Source organism: Chroicocephalus ridibundus, chromosome 3 (assembly GCF_963924245.1).
Source record: "Chroicocephalus ridibundus chromosome 3, bChrRid1.1, whole genome shotgun sequence".
Classification (NCBI taxonomy): Eukaryota; Metazoa; Chordata; class Aves; order Charadriiformes; family Laridae; genus Chroicocephalus; species Chroicocephalus ridibundus.
In genome coordinates, this window is record NC_086286.1 from 33,060,752 (window position 1) to 33,075,435 (window position 14,684).

Below are 14,684 nucleotides of genomic sequence, written 5' to 3' on the forward strand. Positions count from 1 at the left end.
TTCCTCTCTTCTAAGCAGCGCAAATTATCTCCCTAAAAATAACTTCATCTACGTAAGTGAGTCACTTCAAGTAGCAAGCTTATACAAGTCATGCAGTTAAGCAGTAATATTTGGTTATGAAGGTAGAAATCTTGCTGTCAAACTCAGATTTAAAACGAAAATTATGTCAGAGGAAGTCCCATTTACCCCTTCTCTCACAGAAATAGAAACATTTCCTTTGGAAAATTTAAACAATTAGCTCATTCAGGAAAGTAAAGCTTTCTAATTCAGATCCATGCTCAAAGTAATTTAATACTGATGGTTTCTTACTTTGGCTTTCCTAAGCATCACACTGTTAATTTAAGAGGAGCTCAAAGATGCGGGCTGGAGAAAGAAGCCAATGCCATAGTGAAACACTGCTGTCCCCTATGTTACAATTTACAGATCATTTTTTAAAAGTCAAGTTTTAGAAAGCCATAGTGCGGGGAAAATCACGTCTTTATGAAAGCTCTACATGAGCAGAACTTGGAGGGCTGTTTTGGGTAATTAAGCATTGAGTAAATTCTTCGGCGATTGAACCCTAATTTTCCCACACAGTTCATAAGAAAGCAAAAGAAAAAGGACTTGCTTGTTGAGAATGAGTCATGTTGTAAAGAAACTTAATTACAGTTTATAAATAGTCAAAGTTGCTCTCTTTTTGAAACGTAAGAAACCATCGAGAAGTAACACACAAATTTGCTTCTCTTGACTTAGTTAGCATTTAATGCATAGATATATTCAAAACATGGTTATCTTAAAGCCAAAATCCTGATTCATTAATAACTAAAATCCTGTGCAATGAATCAGTAAGGTTTAATTGTTCATTTTCTTAAAGAATGACCATCTGAGACCTGGAACAGGTTACCTAGTTTGTTAAGCTTATGTCAAAAGCTACAGAGTTGATTTCGACAGTCTCACTAACTTTAATCTTTAGCATCTAATTTTACAGCTTTTTGAACAGGGTATGAAGGGAAGGGATGTCTTGACAAAGGCATATACCAGCGCTGCCACAGGGTTTCTGAAGGAAAAACGCTCAGAAGAAAAAGGCAGGTTTACCACAGTGCTCCCCTCCTTGCCTCCAAGTACAGTAGAGAAGAGACGGGGAAAACAAAACCCTGCTTGAAATGCATGCTGACCATGCAAATATTTCAAAGTACGTAGATGGTAATATTTCCAAAAACTTCCATATACTGTTCCCCTGTTCTAGAGAAAAGGTTTTTTCATCCTTTGTATGGCACTGGATAAATCTAGGTATTTGTTTTCACAGAAGTCAACATTTACTCACGGAATGTTACGCACCGTTTTAATGCTTGGATGATACTATACCGGTTATCTTATTAACCTTCAGGATGCTTGAATCTGCTGCAGTTTATAGCACCTGTAGTTTGTTTTGCACTCATAAACACTGGCTGATCCGGATATTTTACTGCTGAGATTTTGACTTCTGCAAGATTTCATGGCCTGTGCAACTTTAATTCAATCTCTGCTTGCTTTATGGAGCAGCCTTCAAACACAAGATAACACCGTATTCTTTCCAGCTCAGTTCCCAGCCTGGACAGAGCTGGCCAAAGGAGAGACTATTCTGGTTTGCCCCATCTGACAGCTTCTACCACTCTGCATTTATCTACTGCACAACACTGAAGCCTTGCGCTGATTAAATACGTATTCGTTTCTGCACGAGCTTTTCAATGTGATGATTCTAATCATCGTAAGAGATGACGATAGCTACATAAAATACTAAAAAAATTGTTTCACGGCACCTTCATGAGTTGAAAGGCTATTTAGGGATTCCGGACTGGGAACGAATGAACAAGGCAGGGACAGTCAACCTGTCTACTGAGTGCCATGCTGAGTGCCAGCCTGTGGGACCCAATTCTTCTGAGACTTAATAGCAGATAATACTTTATATAGCCAAACACAACACCCTCCAACATTGACTGCCACAGTAGGTACTTCAGAATCAATGATCACTGGACACATTTTTGAAAAATTTTGTTTAAATTACTGCACCGGAAAAACCAAGAAGGGTACAGGAAAGATGTGCCAAACCCAAATCTCCAGAGAACACTGAAAAATCTTTGCCTGATACTATCCGTTCTCTTCCCGAACTCCCCTGACTCACTGCTTACTTATCATCCAACTTTGGCCAGAGACTGCCCCTGCATCCAAATGCTTCTGATGAAGTCAGTCATGGAAACAGGAAATACAAATCCCAGGCTCCAGAACTGCCTCTTTTTAGTATACATTCATCATCCTTTTGCCTGTTCTTTTTTTGGTTCAGTAAATTTCACATTCTCTCTGCCTTTACTTGCAACTGAGCTCACACTGCTGGGAAAAACAACTTGTGGATTTGAATGCGCTGCCTCAAACTGAAAAGTTCCTTGAACTCGGAGCTCACCAGTTTTCCTGTGTTAGTGTGGAGGAGACCCACGTAAATTTACAATGCAACTCAGTGGCAACACAGATACCGTATCATATAATGCTTCTTACATATCTATCAAGCTCTATTTTAACAAGAAAATTTCAAGTGGATTTTCTGACACGACTTTTCCTGTGGGAAAGCTGTTCCAGACAGCCTGTACGACGGGTGAAAAATCTTCACCTAACTTCAAGGGAAAACAGCTATCTTCAGTTTTTACACAGAAATTCCAGCACAGAACGCCTTTCAGGAATCGTATTGATCACTGTCTCTACTGAGAAACCTGAATAGATTCAGCCACAAGTATTTTGGGGACTGTAGTGGCTGGCACAAATCTCTGCAGGGCAGGATTTCAGGCTATTTTGCCTAGTGAATCTTTCCTCGACTCTTGCGTGTTGAAGGCCTTTAGCCTACGTTCTGCTGGCAAAAAATGAAAGGGCGAATTTGGCTCAGAACACACAGAATTACAAAATGCCACAGCTATCCTGCAATGGTGCGGGATGATGTAGTCTTGCAAGAATGAGAGAGCAAGGATGACAAATAACATATCAATGGCATTAGTGTGGGATTTTAGGTTAACAGAGCACAGTCATAGGAATCTGAATGTGTTAAATATTATTAGGGCTAACATCCCGTCTCGAGAAAAACAGGTTCTTTGCAGGAAGATGCTATTTTGAAACCAACATTTCAAAATTTCAAATGTGAAATGAAAAGCTGTTTATGGAATTTTATCTGCAACACTTACAGCACTTTGGGTGCGTTGGTAATCCCAGCTGGTTTTGAAATAATTAAGTCTACCCTTGCTGTAGGAAATATCCACCCCATTGGCAAAGTCAACACTTACGTAGTAAATTAGTAAGGTGACATATACAAAATAAATAAATGCTATGAAAAAGTACTATGTCCTTTTGAAAGTACTGGTAAGTACTATGAAAAAAGACAACTGTTTTTTTCTTAACTGCATCAGTTGATATATCAACTGAATGTACAATATTAATCAATGGAAGATAAACACTGAAGTGTGATTGTAATAATGGAATAATGGCAATATTTGGGATTATGAAAATTTACATGAATATATGAAATTTACAGCTCCTTGTTTTGTATTGGGAAATGGGTCTGGCAACAGCATAACTCAGTAAGGAGCCAGTCCTGCAACTGCATTTGTATAATTGATCCTTGTAACAAAACATGATCTTCTTGACCTTTGACAGCAAGTATAATATTCAAGAATGGGAAGGGAGCCCACTGAGATGTTCAGAAGATAAGGTTATTAGAAAGTCATTAGGAAGAACTCAGCTGGAATAAGAAAGGCAGAAAATGCTGAGGAACCTTTTCTTTAGCAGAGGTTTAAGGCACCACCTCCAGAATGCGAGGCTGCTGACAGCAATCACTGAAAATGCTGGCAAATGCCCCGTTTGCAGTAACTTTGGTGAAGTTCTTTGTCACATTAAGGAATACTTGAAGGAATCTAATTTTCCTTATTTTTTTCCTTCTTCTGTCTTTAATTGGATAGGAATGTCTTTCAGTTATTGTCAGTCCAGGCTAGATCTGAAATAAGAATTTGTTCTTTTTTAAAAATTTTTGCACCAACAGTATGCACCTTTCCTTAACGTGTCCTGTGACAACGTCACATCTCTGGAAATGGCCAACTTCAAAGTCTCAGATACAGAAGCGGTAATGGAGACAATGACTTGTGATGGACTGAACTGTTCTGACACATTACAGAGAGCAGATTTGTTTACTTGTGGATTTCAATGAGACTAGAATAAATTTATCACTTTTAGTTTTCTTTGGTTTGGTTTGTTAGTTGTTTGTTTGGTTTTTTTTTTTAAATATAAAGTATGTAACCCATTTTTATTTGAAAAGGACTGCATGACATACACTACCGTATCTATCTTGTGGTCCTCCTTCCACTGATAATGGGAACTACAATATAGTCCAGGCACTAATGGCAACTAGATTTATGATTACTATTGTTTTGATTTTCTTTCACCATAGACAGTTGATACAGTTGTAAAAATATCCCGTCTTTATCATAACGTGCATCTTTCTTTTTAAGTACCCCATCCTTCATACAAAAACAGCATTTTAAAAAAATGTGCCAAAAATAGTTTAAATACCTTAAGTTACAGTCATGTGCTGCAGACAGAGTATCTATAATTCTTTGTTTAGTCTTACAGAGGAACTAAGTAACAGATCAAATCAAGATATTCTTCAAGGAGTTTCCAGCTATGTGGTCAAAGACCATAAAAAAAGTGATGTAATTTAACCCAAAAACTGCTTTATAATGCCTTCTTGCTTTGGAGTGTCATCACCCACCTCAACTAAGTCATACTCTTTTGGACTTTTACAGCAAGACTGGACTACCTCCTAAAAATATCCCGTTGAATATCTAATAATCCTACATTGAGCCCAAAGAAGTGACGTAATGGCCTCCCAGGTCTTTTCTTTCTCTAATGCCTGTAACCGTGATTATTTTAATTAAGAGAAAGGCTTTTTATTTTTACCTCACTAGCTTCAGCTAGTGACATCTATTTAGTTTTATTTTTACTTCAAATTCTCAAAGATCTTCATTCCCTCCCCCTTCCGTTTTTATTTCCTTTTATTGTTTCTGCTGTAACAGTTTCTATAGTAACTTCTCTAAGTGCTGATGAGATTGATGCTACTAAAAGCTGCTTCTTCTCTATCTGAATTGCTTCAAGCTTGTACTTTAAACACGGTTGCAGTTGTTATGGGCATAAAAAAGCACGCTGTGCCCTTTCTTGGCACAGGCTGGTGACCATTGCACGTTACTGGTGGAGAAAAGGTGAAAACTCTTTCTCTGCTTTCGCAGTACAGAGACACGCTGCTAAAAGCTGAGAAGTTCTGTGTTACTTTCCAGCAGGACTGGAAGACTTTTACAGCACGTTTTTACCTGAAAAGCAGCTGTGCAAAAACATCGCCTTCTCTCACTGATACTTCATTAAGCTTATGAGGCTTGCAAGTAAATTCTTTTTCCTGTTTTAAATGCTGCCTGAGATTTGAAAGGAAACTGATTTATTTCATTCTCATCTGTGATCAGCGTGACATTATCCTGCAGGTCAAGAGGACCCTTTGCTGACACACACGGTATCCTGTTCTTTCAAGCTTTCAGGCTTACAGCTTTCAAATGACAACGCAGTGTAATCCTGCCCAACCCAACCAGACAATTAAGCCACGCCAGGTATTTTTGAAGCTAAACTGAAATCTACTGCAACATAGGCCCATTGCTTCCTCCCAGTCCTGAGCGTTAGAATTTATCACTTCTGCCCTTGAAGCCACCTTTCACACTTCTCAAGGCTTACCCCTCCGGTGTCTTTTCAAGACCTAAAGAACCAGTTTGTCGAACATATTCTTTTAAGCCATGTTTTTTAGACTACCAGTCATTTTTGATGCTCTCTTGTGAATACTCCATTTGAGGATGAAGCTGAGACAAATAGTAGGATCACAACCCTAAGCTTCAGGGAGCAGACTTTGGGCTGTTCAGGGATCTTGCTCCTCCCATGGAAGAATCCTATGCGATAACGGTCCTGGAGAGAAGAGGGGTCCATGATTACCTCCTCCAAGCTCAAGAATGGTCTGTCCTAACAAGCAGAAAGCCAACCATAGGAGGAGGCCTATGTGGATGAACACAGAGCTCCTGACAAAACTCAAACATGAAAAGGAAGCACATGAGATGTGGATACTCTCTGAGACCGGGTTGGGAATGTCAAAGCTCACCCGGAGTTGAATCTGCCAAGGGGAGTTAAGGACAACAAGATGGGCTACTACAGGAACAGCAACAGCAAAAAGAGGACTAGGGAAAACATGGGACTGCTGTTGAATGGGGTGGGGGAACTGGTGACAAAGGAGACGAAAAAGCAGCTTAAGCACTCCCTCCTTCCCCCGTTTGAACATTTAAGCATCTTTGTGACCAGTTCCTAGCTCTAAACCAAGGTGTATTTCTTATTATTCAGAAGTCAGTTATATTTATCTAACTCATAAAAGGCATGCAACAGTCACCTTTGTGTGCCATTGCTGTGTCACCTATGGATTCTTAGAAAAAGTTTGATTTGGTGACAAAGTAATTGTCATTGGGTAGAAAGAGGAAGCAGGCAGGGAAGAAGGATTCAGAAAATCTTTCTTTTCTTGATGCAGCTCTTATTTCTAGAAATTTCATATCTCTAATAATCCTGTGATGTTCTGTATCAACCTGTTTTTATCGGAAAGCATTGCCTCATATCGAGCCCAGGACTGATCCATGTGAAATCCATGCTCATCATCTCCTTTCCAGACCGAAAACAAAATATTTGCTTTTTACTTGCTACTGTGAGCAATGTTCAACTTACTGTATCTCACACCTCTAACGTAGTTCTTACCTTAGAGAAAAATGGTCTGTCAATGCCATGTGAGACAACATCAAAATGTGTAGACATAAGACAGAGTAAGAAGAAAGAGTATCATAATCTGTATAAAAGTCCCAACTTTGTCAATGACTTTTTGTGACCTAATTACTTTTTTCAAAACCTGATTGGATAAAATAGGATTATATCACTCCTCTATCTCAGGCATCTTTTCTGAGAATTTGTTAGTTATCTGCCATATACTTGGGCACACAGTAGCTGTACTCTATTAGATAAGAAAAAGCAACAGTTCACTTTTCTGAAAAGTGCAATTCTATAAGAAGTTATTACAAAGCCTTTCGGACCATTAGTTAAAGCACTCATAGTTCCTGGAAGAACATCAATTAATGTCTACAGCAATATACTACAGTTTTAAAGGTATGGCAAATATATGCGTTTCTGAGAAATTAAAAAGGTAACATCCGCAGCAAAGTGACACTTAATAATACTTTGCCAGTTCATCCATGTCAGGCCATCATAAAATACTTGTAAAATGTAATTTTTACCACAACAGCTGTTTCCTGTTTGTTGCTGTTCACACCAAGTTTTACGAATTGCTTTGTGTCCATTCTCCCTTTTTTATCAGAATTATAAATATGAACCTCAAACTAGTTCATAGAGAGTAACATGACTCCAAAATGAACACAGAGAAACAGAAAAACAGGAAAAGAAAACCTCTATTTTCAGGTTCACTTGCATCTATTAGGAATACCTGAACACGGAAAAATCTCATTCAGCTCATGCACAAGTAAATATCCAGGACGGAATCAAAGGAACACGATGTTTAACGTACTCTTAATGACAAAAATTAAACTATCGGCTTTCAATACAAATTTCAAACTAAACTAGCTGGCAGAGTCCCTTAGAAATAAAGAAGAAAAATACGCAACGAAGAAAAAATGATCAGCAAAGGGCTAATTAATTTTCCAAATGCTGCAATTCAGTCCTAGGATTAGCCCCTGCCTATGCCTAGTTAAGTGCAGAACCGTGAGCCTGTGACTCGGGCTACTTTTCCATCACGCTGCCCGATCCCCAGCACTGCAGCCTATCCGCAGCTGTCATTTGACTTCAGTTACGCGATACGCACCTCACTACACAGGGAACGTCAGAGAAGACTTTGCTTTGTGGTGATTAAAACAATGTACAAAGTTTTGAACTGCTCAGGGTATGTTTTGCTGTAGGCAGAACGACATGCGCTCAAGAACTTTCAAGACCAGATTCAAGGAAATACATGGTACTGACTAAAAGTAAGTACTGAGAGAGTCAGAGGAAAAGACTGCCTCGTGACGGACACTCATCTGCTTACTGAACAGTCAACAAAATTACTCCCAAGCATAAGATCCAAAAGGCTTTTTGACTTCTGCCAGCCAGTTTTACATCACTGGGGCTTTGTTAATCGCCAGTTTCTCATTTAGGAATGAAATGACATTCCTATACAATCTTTGCAGACTTTTTTTGATCAGCATTGAACTTCTCATACTAGACAGCTGAAACATTTATTTTATTATGCTTGACATTTCTGCTGAACTATCTTACTTTCCTAATGCTACCAGACATCACTCCATTCTCCTATATGTTGTTATTCACACTGTCATGTCCTCTCTTTTTCCTTCTCCCTTAGTTTTCACAGTCATAAATTCCCATTTTCATTTAAGGAACAATGAGAAGAATAAAATAAAAGCACTATGTAAGGATCATTAGATAAAACCTCACAGAAGAGATCAAATGTAAAAATCCCACTCAACACTTGGCCCTGTTTTAAGAAAGGGCTCAGGCAGACAACAGTTTATTTTTCCATACCTTTTCTTGAAGAGACTTCTCATTCATAATCAGCCTAACTTTCCTGAAGAAGTAGCGCCAATGCGATCTTAATTTCCTCCAAAGACTTTTGTCCTGGAATTTTAAGTGTTAATTGTGATGACTGCCAAGAGCAGCTTTCAAAGGCTATCTTCTTTCCAGCTTCCAAAAGGTATGTGAGCAAGTCTTCCATGACAGAAAATTGAAAACAAAAAATCTCTAAAACTACCAACCCACTCAACTGGTTATTCATACTCCAGTAGCACACAGGAGTCATTGAGCATATTCCAACCGAATTAAATACTGTATCAAAACAAGAAACACTAGCTACTTCTCACGTTTACATTTAACAAGATCTATAGGTCCTAAATAACAGGTTTCTACGGCCAAAACTAGAGGCAGAGAAAGGTCTACTGAAATATTTACAGGAATGTTTACACAAAACAGCCTCATGTTCTGTGTTCCAAATTGCTCAGATAATAAAAATGTGTAAGAAATATTTGTTTATCTCAGTGACTGTGGAGTTATTGTGGTAGACGTGATTTTTCAAATAGGAATCTGCAGAAGCAATTTCAAAAAGAACAAGTACAATCTTAGATGACGGAAAATACCTTTGCCTTCTCACATAAGCTCTTCTAAACCCAAACAGCAAACACTAAGTGATCAGACACACATTCATCTAGGAAAAATCTTCCATTTAAGCCTTTACCAAACCTCCTTGCTAGCCGTTTACTACCACGAAGTCTAACTTGTTTATTTAAACAGCTGCAGGAGGAATAGACGAAGGGGCTGACGAATGCTCATTAGCTCTGTTGACTTTCCAGAGGTGAGGCAATCTCCTTTAAAGGACAGGTAGCATCTTAAACTACACCACATTCCTGAAAAATTAACATTTACCAAAATTCTACAGATTATTGTTGCTCTACTGCGTGATTAAAACCGTATCTGAAGCTTAATGAGTTATTTCTGCTTAGAAAGGGAACCAATAGAACAAATTACTTCTTCAATGCAATTTTGTTTACTTACAGTGAGTGGGCACACAGTCCTCTTTCTCTGAACGCTACTGGAATAAACTGCACTTTCTCCGCACAGTAGTGTAAACTTGTCTTCCCAGCTACTAATGGTCTTTCCCAAAATGTCCTATTTTTCCCCCCCTCCTCCCAGGCTTCATCTGACAAACACAGCTACGAAAAATTCTTTGTGTCTTTATTTTCCAAGTTGCTTTCTGAGGCTGTGGACAGATGTGCTAATCCAGATCCAAAAGAGGTTTATGCGCATGAACCCCAATTGTTTAGCTCAGGTCTTCAATTCAAACCACACCGGCTGACTGCACTGGCGCACATTGCTCTGCTGACAAATGGATGCAGATAGCAATATCCAAACAGGAATGCATCAGAAGCTGGCACTGATGACTTCCACCAAAACCCCCTGAATCTAGAAGCCGGTTTTCACCCAAAGCCTAATACTCATAGGTATAACCTCCTACGACCCAGTTAATGCTCTAGGCCCCTTGCTTGCTTCTCTCTCCTGTATGAAAACCTCCTTCTTGCTGAGATGCTGCCTATTTTTTCTCTGACAGAGGTAACCACATAACTGCACAGATAGGTAAGAGGGTGGACAAAAAGCTCCTTCAGTTGGCACTCCCATAGCAAGAAAGCTCGTTAATTAAACTTTAGCCTTTACACGACCAGCATTTTGGACCTCTCGGGTCACTGGTATGACCCAGCAGAGAAGCTAAAACCCCGTACAGCTAGCTACGGGCAGTGTCAGCAAGTGTTCCCCCCAACTCCACCTAAGTCTGAGGTCCCATAGGAATGTTAAGACACAAATGCTGACAGCTTCCAACATTCTCCATCCACTGAAATATTGTTCAATGCAACAAAAACCTTCTTAGTTTAATATCTCTCCTTTTCAAGGGGTCTTAAACAAGTTAACGACTAACACAAGCAGTGCTTCATTTGCTACTGCAACCGGTCTGCCGTCTGCCAATCTCCTTTATGCTGATTACCTAAAAATCTTGTAAGATACAAACTAATCTTTGAAAAGCTTACATGCAGGTTGCTTTGGAGTCCTATTGTTGTGTCCATACCAATAACGCTACTTAATTCTTAATTGTGCACAGATAATGTAACTTATGTTTATATTTATATATGGTATAAATACACAGATTGCATGCGAGAACAAGAATATGAAGAAATATGTCTCCAAAAACTAATTGTATCTGATTTCTAAACAAGAAGAGAAAGGAATCAGGAGCATATTGAAGTTTACTTACAAAGCTTCGTACTGTAAACAGTATCAATATCAAAAGCACTAAGCCTGATTAACGATTTCCTCTTCCATGCGGATGCACGAACTTCTCTGAATGTTTATGTCTTCTGTCATATATTTGAAAGCACTTGATCAATTTTTAGAACTAAACCACTAAAGCAACAGTTCCTTTGACTGCTCTTTGATCTAATATAATAACTTCAGCAGCTACATTAATCTAATGATTAAGTTTGCAATTAGGTAGCTCTTCTGTGTTCTAAGGGAGAGCGGGGAGACTTTGCTCTTCACTCTGTAACTACTGCACAAATAATTTTTTTTAGCAAGTGAAATTGTTCTGCGTTTATTGGGCTTTGGCAATCCAGAACTACTTTGCCATTTCTGTTCTCTTATCCTTAATTCAGTTTACTCAATAAAACTATTCTGAGTAATTTCATTTTACTTCTAATGTGTTTTGCTTCATAATTTACAAAAAAGATTGTAACTTTGAATGCAAATAGTTGCAAAAAGACCCCAAAGTTATTTTTGAAATCTCCGAATGCATCTTTTAAAGGAAATACAGCTCACGTTAGGGTTTATATATCTCACAATCTCAAGTAAACCTACAATTTTAACCAAAATTAAGATGCCAGTAAAATTTACTATGATTCCTTTAATTTGATTTGCCATGGTGCTTACTGTATGCTGACCTATTTATTCTCCTCTGAATACTTTCTCTGCATACTATAGTAAATATATAAAGTAGAACAGTTTTGAACTTATGGGTATCTCTCCCAGACATTTTATTAGACGCTTGCTAAATATTCAACCATAATATACATAGTTATGTCAGTGGTTAAGAGATGAAAGCCTACATTACTTCACTCAGGAAATGAAGCGCAGGTTTCAGTCCTTTCATTGCAATATCCTTCGGTGCATGGAACATAAATGTTTTTGCAGTGGATTGTTCAACAAGCGGGTGATGCAATGGCTTACACAGCTAAGCCACTGTATGATTTCTAAGGCCACAGGGTTAATACATAGTGATAAACTATTCGGTTATAATTGCAGCTTTCGTGCCAGTTAAATTGAGCACTGTGAATATTACACAGTCAAAACCTACTCTGTTATTTAACAGAAATTTGAATTTTGATTCCTCTGAAATCTAACTGCTTCAACATCTATGAAGTTATATTATCCCACGGCAAAAATCAAATCCACAGGAATTCTAACACCAATAAAATTAAGCCAAACGTACTGAGGAGTAAGAAAGGTAGGAAATCTTCAAGAAGGTTGTACGTAAAGAAGCAACATCTCATAGAAGACAATCACCCAGTGAACAATCCTCAATTGTAGTTGAAGAGTAAGTAAAGATGTAGTAAGGACAGTATTTCAAAAAAGATCAGTTTTATTTCTTTTTTACACAATGTAAATGATATTAATATGATGGAAGTTTTTTAGTTTCAGGTTTGAGTTTTCTAGACCTCTTATGGTCATTACTGTCCGGAGATCTTAGGCGATAAAAAGGGATCAGCAAGACCGTTTTTTATGATCTCCAATGCAACACAGGGTGAAGGACTTCTCTGAACAACAGCAATCCCCATTTCTTGCTTTAAAAACTCTGGGACAAATTTCTATGACATCATTTAGACATCATTAGCTTTCCACACGAAAAGCTAGCCCACAATCAAAATGACGTAATCTGAAATATTCCAGTGCTAGAGTGCTAACAACCACCAACGTTGCAGCTGCCCAGATTGCATTATAATTATTTTAAACAAAGATGAGAAGTTTAGCAATCAAAAATAATGGGTAACATGACTGAATTTCCCCAGATCAAAATATCTTTGATACCTGTGAAATTCGCCTTACCATAGGGAAAAATAACAACTGCTATTTAAGTTATCAAGTATAAAGCAGTAACAAAGCCACACTTACTAATTTCTAAATGCAGTAATTCCTATACATTTATTTTAGAATGCCTTTTTGAAAGTAATACAATCTTGATTTAAAAATTTCAAATGACGGCAAATCTAGCTACGTACCATAGCAAACTGTTAGTTTTGATTACACAGTTTCAGTCTAGGAATAACTTTTGGCTCCTAATGACAGTATAGTATTACTTCTCAGTCAATACATTTCCCTACACTGAAGTGTGTTTACAATCACTATCAATGCATTAATTCCTGACAATTACACAAGATTTTAGGTATTCCCAGGTTATGTACAGGATTGGTCCTCATTATTGACACTTTTGAAAGGACGAGTTACAACTCGTTAAACTTGAAGTTACCAGAAAAACTTCCCAGGATGCTTTTGGCGTTCTGTAAGGCAGAGAGCACGCTATCAATGTGGATCCCCTCTCCCTCTCCAACTACAATCAGGATTTTGTGTTTTCAAAGTGTCATGGCCACATCAAAAATACATTAAGCACTGGATAAAAATAGCTAAAACATTTAAATTGTTTCCTGTAATTGTATTTTTTCCCTTTTGAACTTGTATCTTCAAGAGGATAGACATTTATGCCTGAGGCAAAGAGTTACTCACTGTGAACAAGGAAGCAAAAATCTTTCCACATCAGCAACAGAGTAAGCTTTGTGAAACCTTCTGCATCATATTCCACCACACCACTATCAACAAAAATACAAAAAAAATGAATACAATTTTTACCTACCATTCATTCCAATACTGAACAATAAATATGTAAATTCTGTATTACAGGGACTGGCTTTTGTTTGTTTGTTCACAAACTTCCAGTATTTGCTTTATTTATTAACAGTTGCAAAAAAAATTAGATGAAACTTTTAATCTTAATAATCTTCTTATTTATGCTGTGGTGAGTTTCTTAAGAAAGGCCATATTCAGTTTATATAAACACACTTTAGAATGAAAGGAGACCTGCTAATGCTTCTGCAGTCTAAATTCATAACAACTGTACACACACAAATTCCCTGTATGTTGCTTAGATTAAGATAGTTTATTGACTCTGTAGTAAGTGACAGGGTAAAATTGAAAATGTTCAGACTGAGAAGAGTTTAAATTTGAAAATTCAAAAGAGTATATATAAAAAAAGCAAAACATGAGAGCATACAAAAAATTAAAGACAGAAGACTTGTTCAGTAGATGGATCAAAAGTTTCAACCATCAGGAGCTGGTATTCTCTAGAAGTCTCAAGCAGTATCACAAGCACACTCGGGCCATTTCTATACTGTACTTTTCTCAGAAGAAAAAGAAATATCTTGTTTTCATAAGGATTGAGTTTGCATCGACTCTCTATCTACTCATATGTCCAATTCAAGTCATTGTTATCTGTCTAGAGTTGTGTAAAATTTGGGTGCATGCTAGAAGCCACCTGTCTTCCTACCCTTAACTTGAGAGACCTGAGATTTGAAGTGCTTCCGAATATCCATGTCATTCAGCATCACCACTCGAAGCGGAAACCCGTTTTTTGCAATGAGGTAAAGCACTGCTGGTGAGGCAACCGCTGTCACATCGGCTCCTGGACTCTCACTCAAGTCAGTATTTAGGTGGGAACCCAAAGTGCCTACCCTTCACAGTGCCAAGGTACTCTTCATTAGTTGATTTGTGAAGCTAATGTGTCATCATGCCAGGCCACGGACCTTTGAACTGCAGGAATTCAACATGACCTGACAGCCCATTCTCTCTGGAGACAAGATACTGCTCGGCGGTGGGAGCACCTGATCTCCCAGTCCTGCCTTCGTGCCGAGCAGCGGTTTCTGGTCCTGCAAGGCTTGGAACCATATCCACATCCCCATCCTCCCACCTCAGTCACTGCCTAT

The 14,684-nt window shown here is 38.2% G+C and overlaps 1 protein-coding gene across 1 annotated transcript in view; it reads right to left on the reverse strand.

Moving 5' to 3' along the window:
• Positions 1-14,684, reverse strand: part of BABAM2 (BRISC and BRCA1 A complex member 2) — a 173,827-nt gene that overhangs the window by 23,188 nt on the left and 135,955 nt on the right. Inside the window, exon 10 of the mRNA XM_063328660.1 lies at positions 13,432-13,514. Coding sequence (XP_063184730.1) covers positions 13,432-13,514 — 83 coding nt within the window. The remainder of the gene's footprint in view (positions 1-13,431; positions 13,515-14,684) is intronic.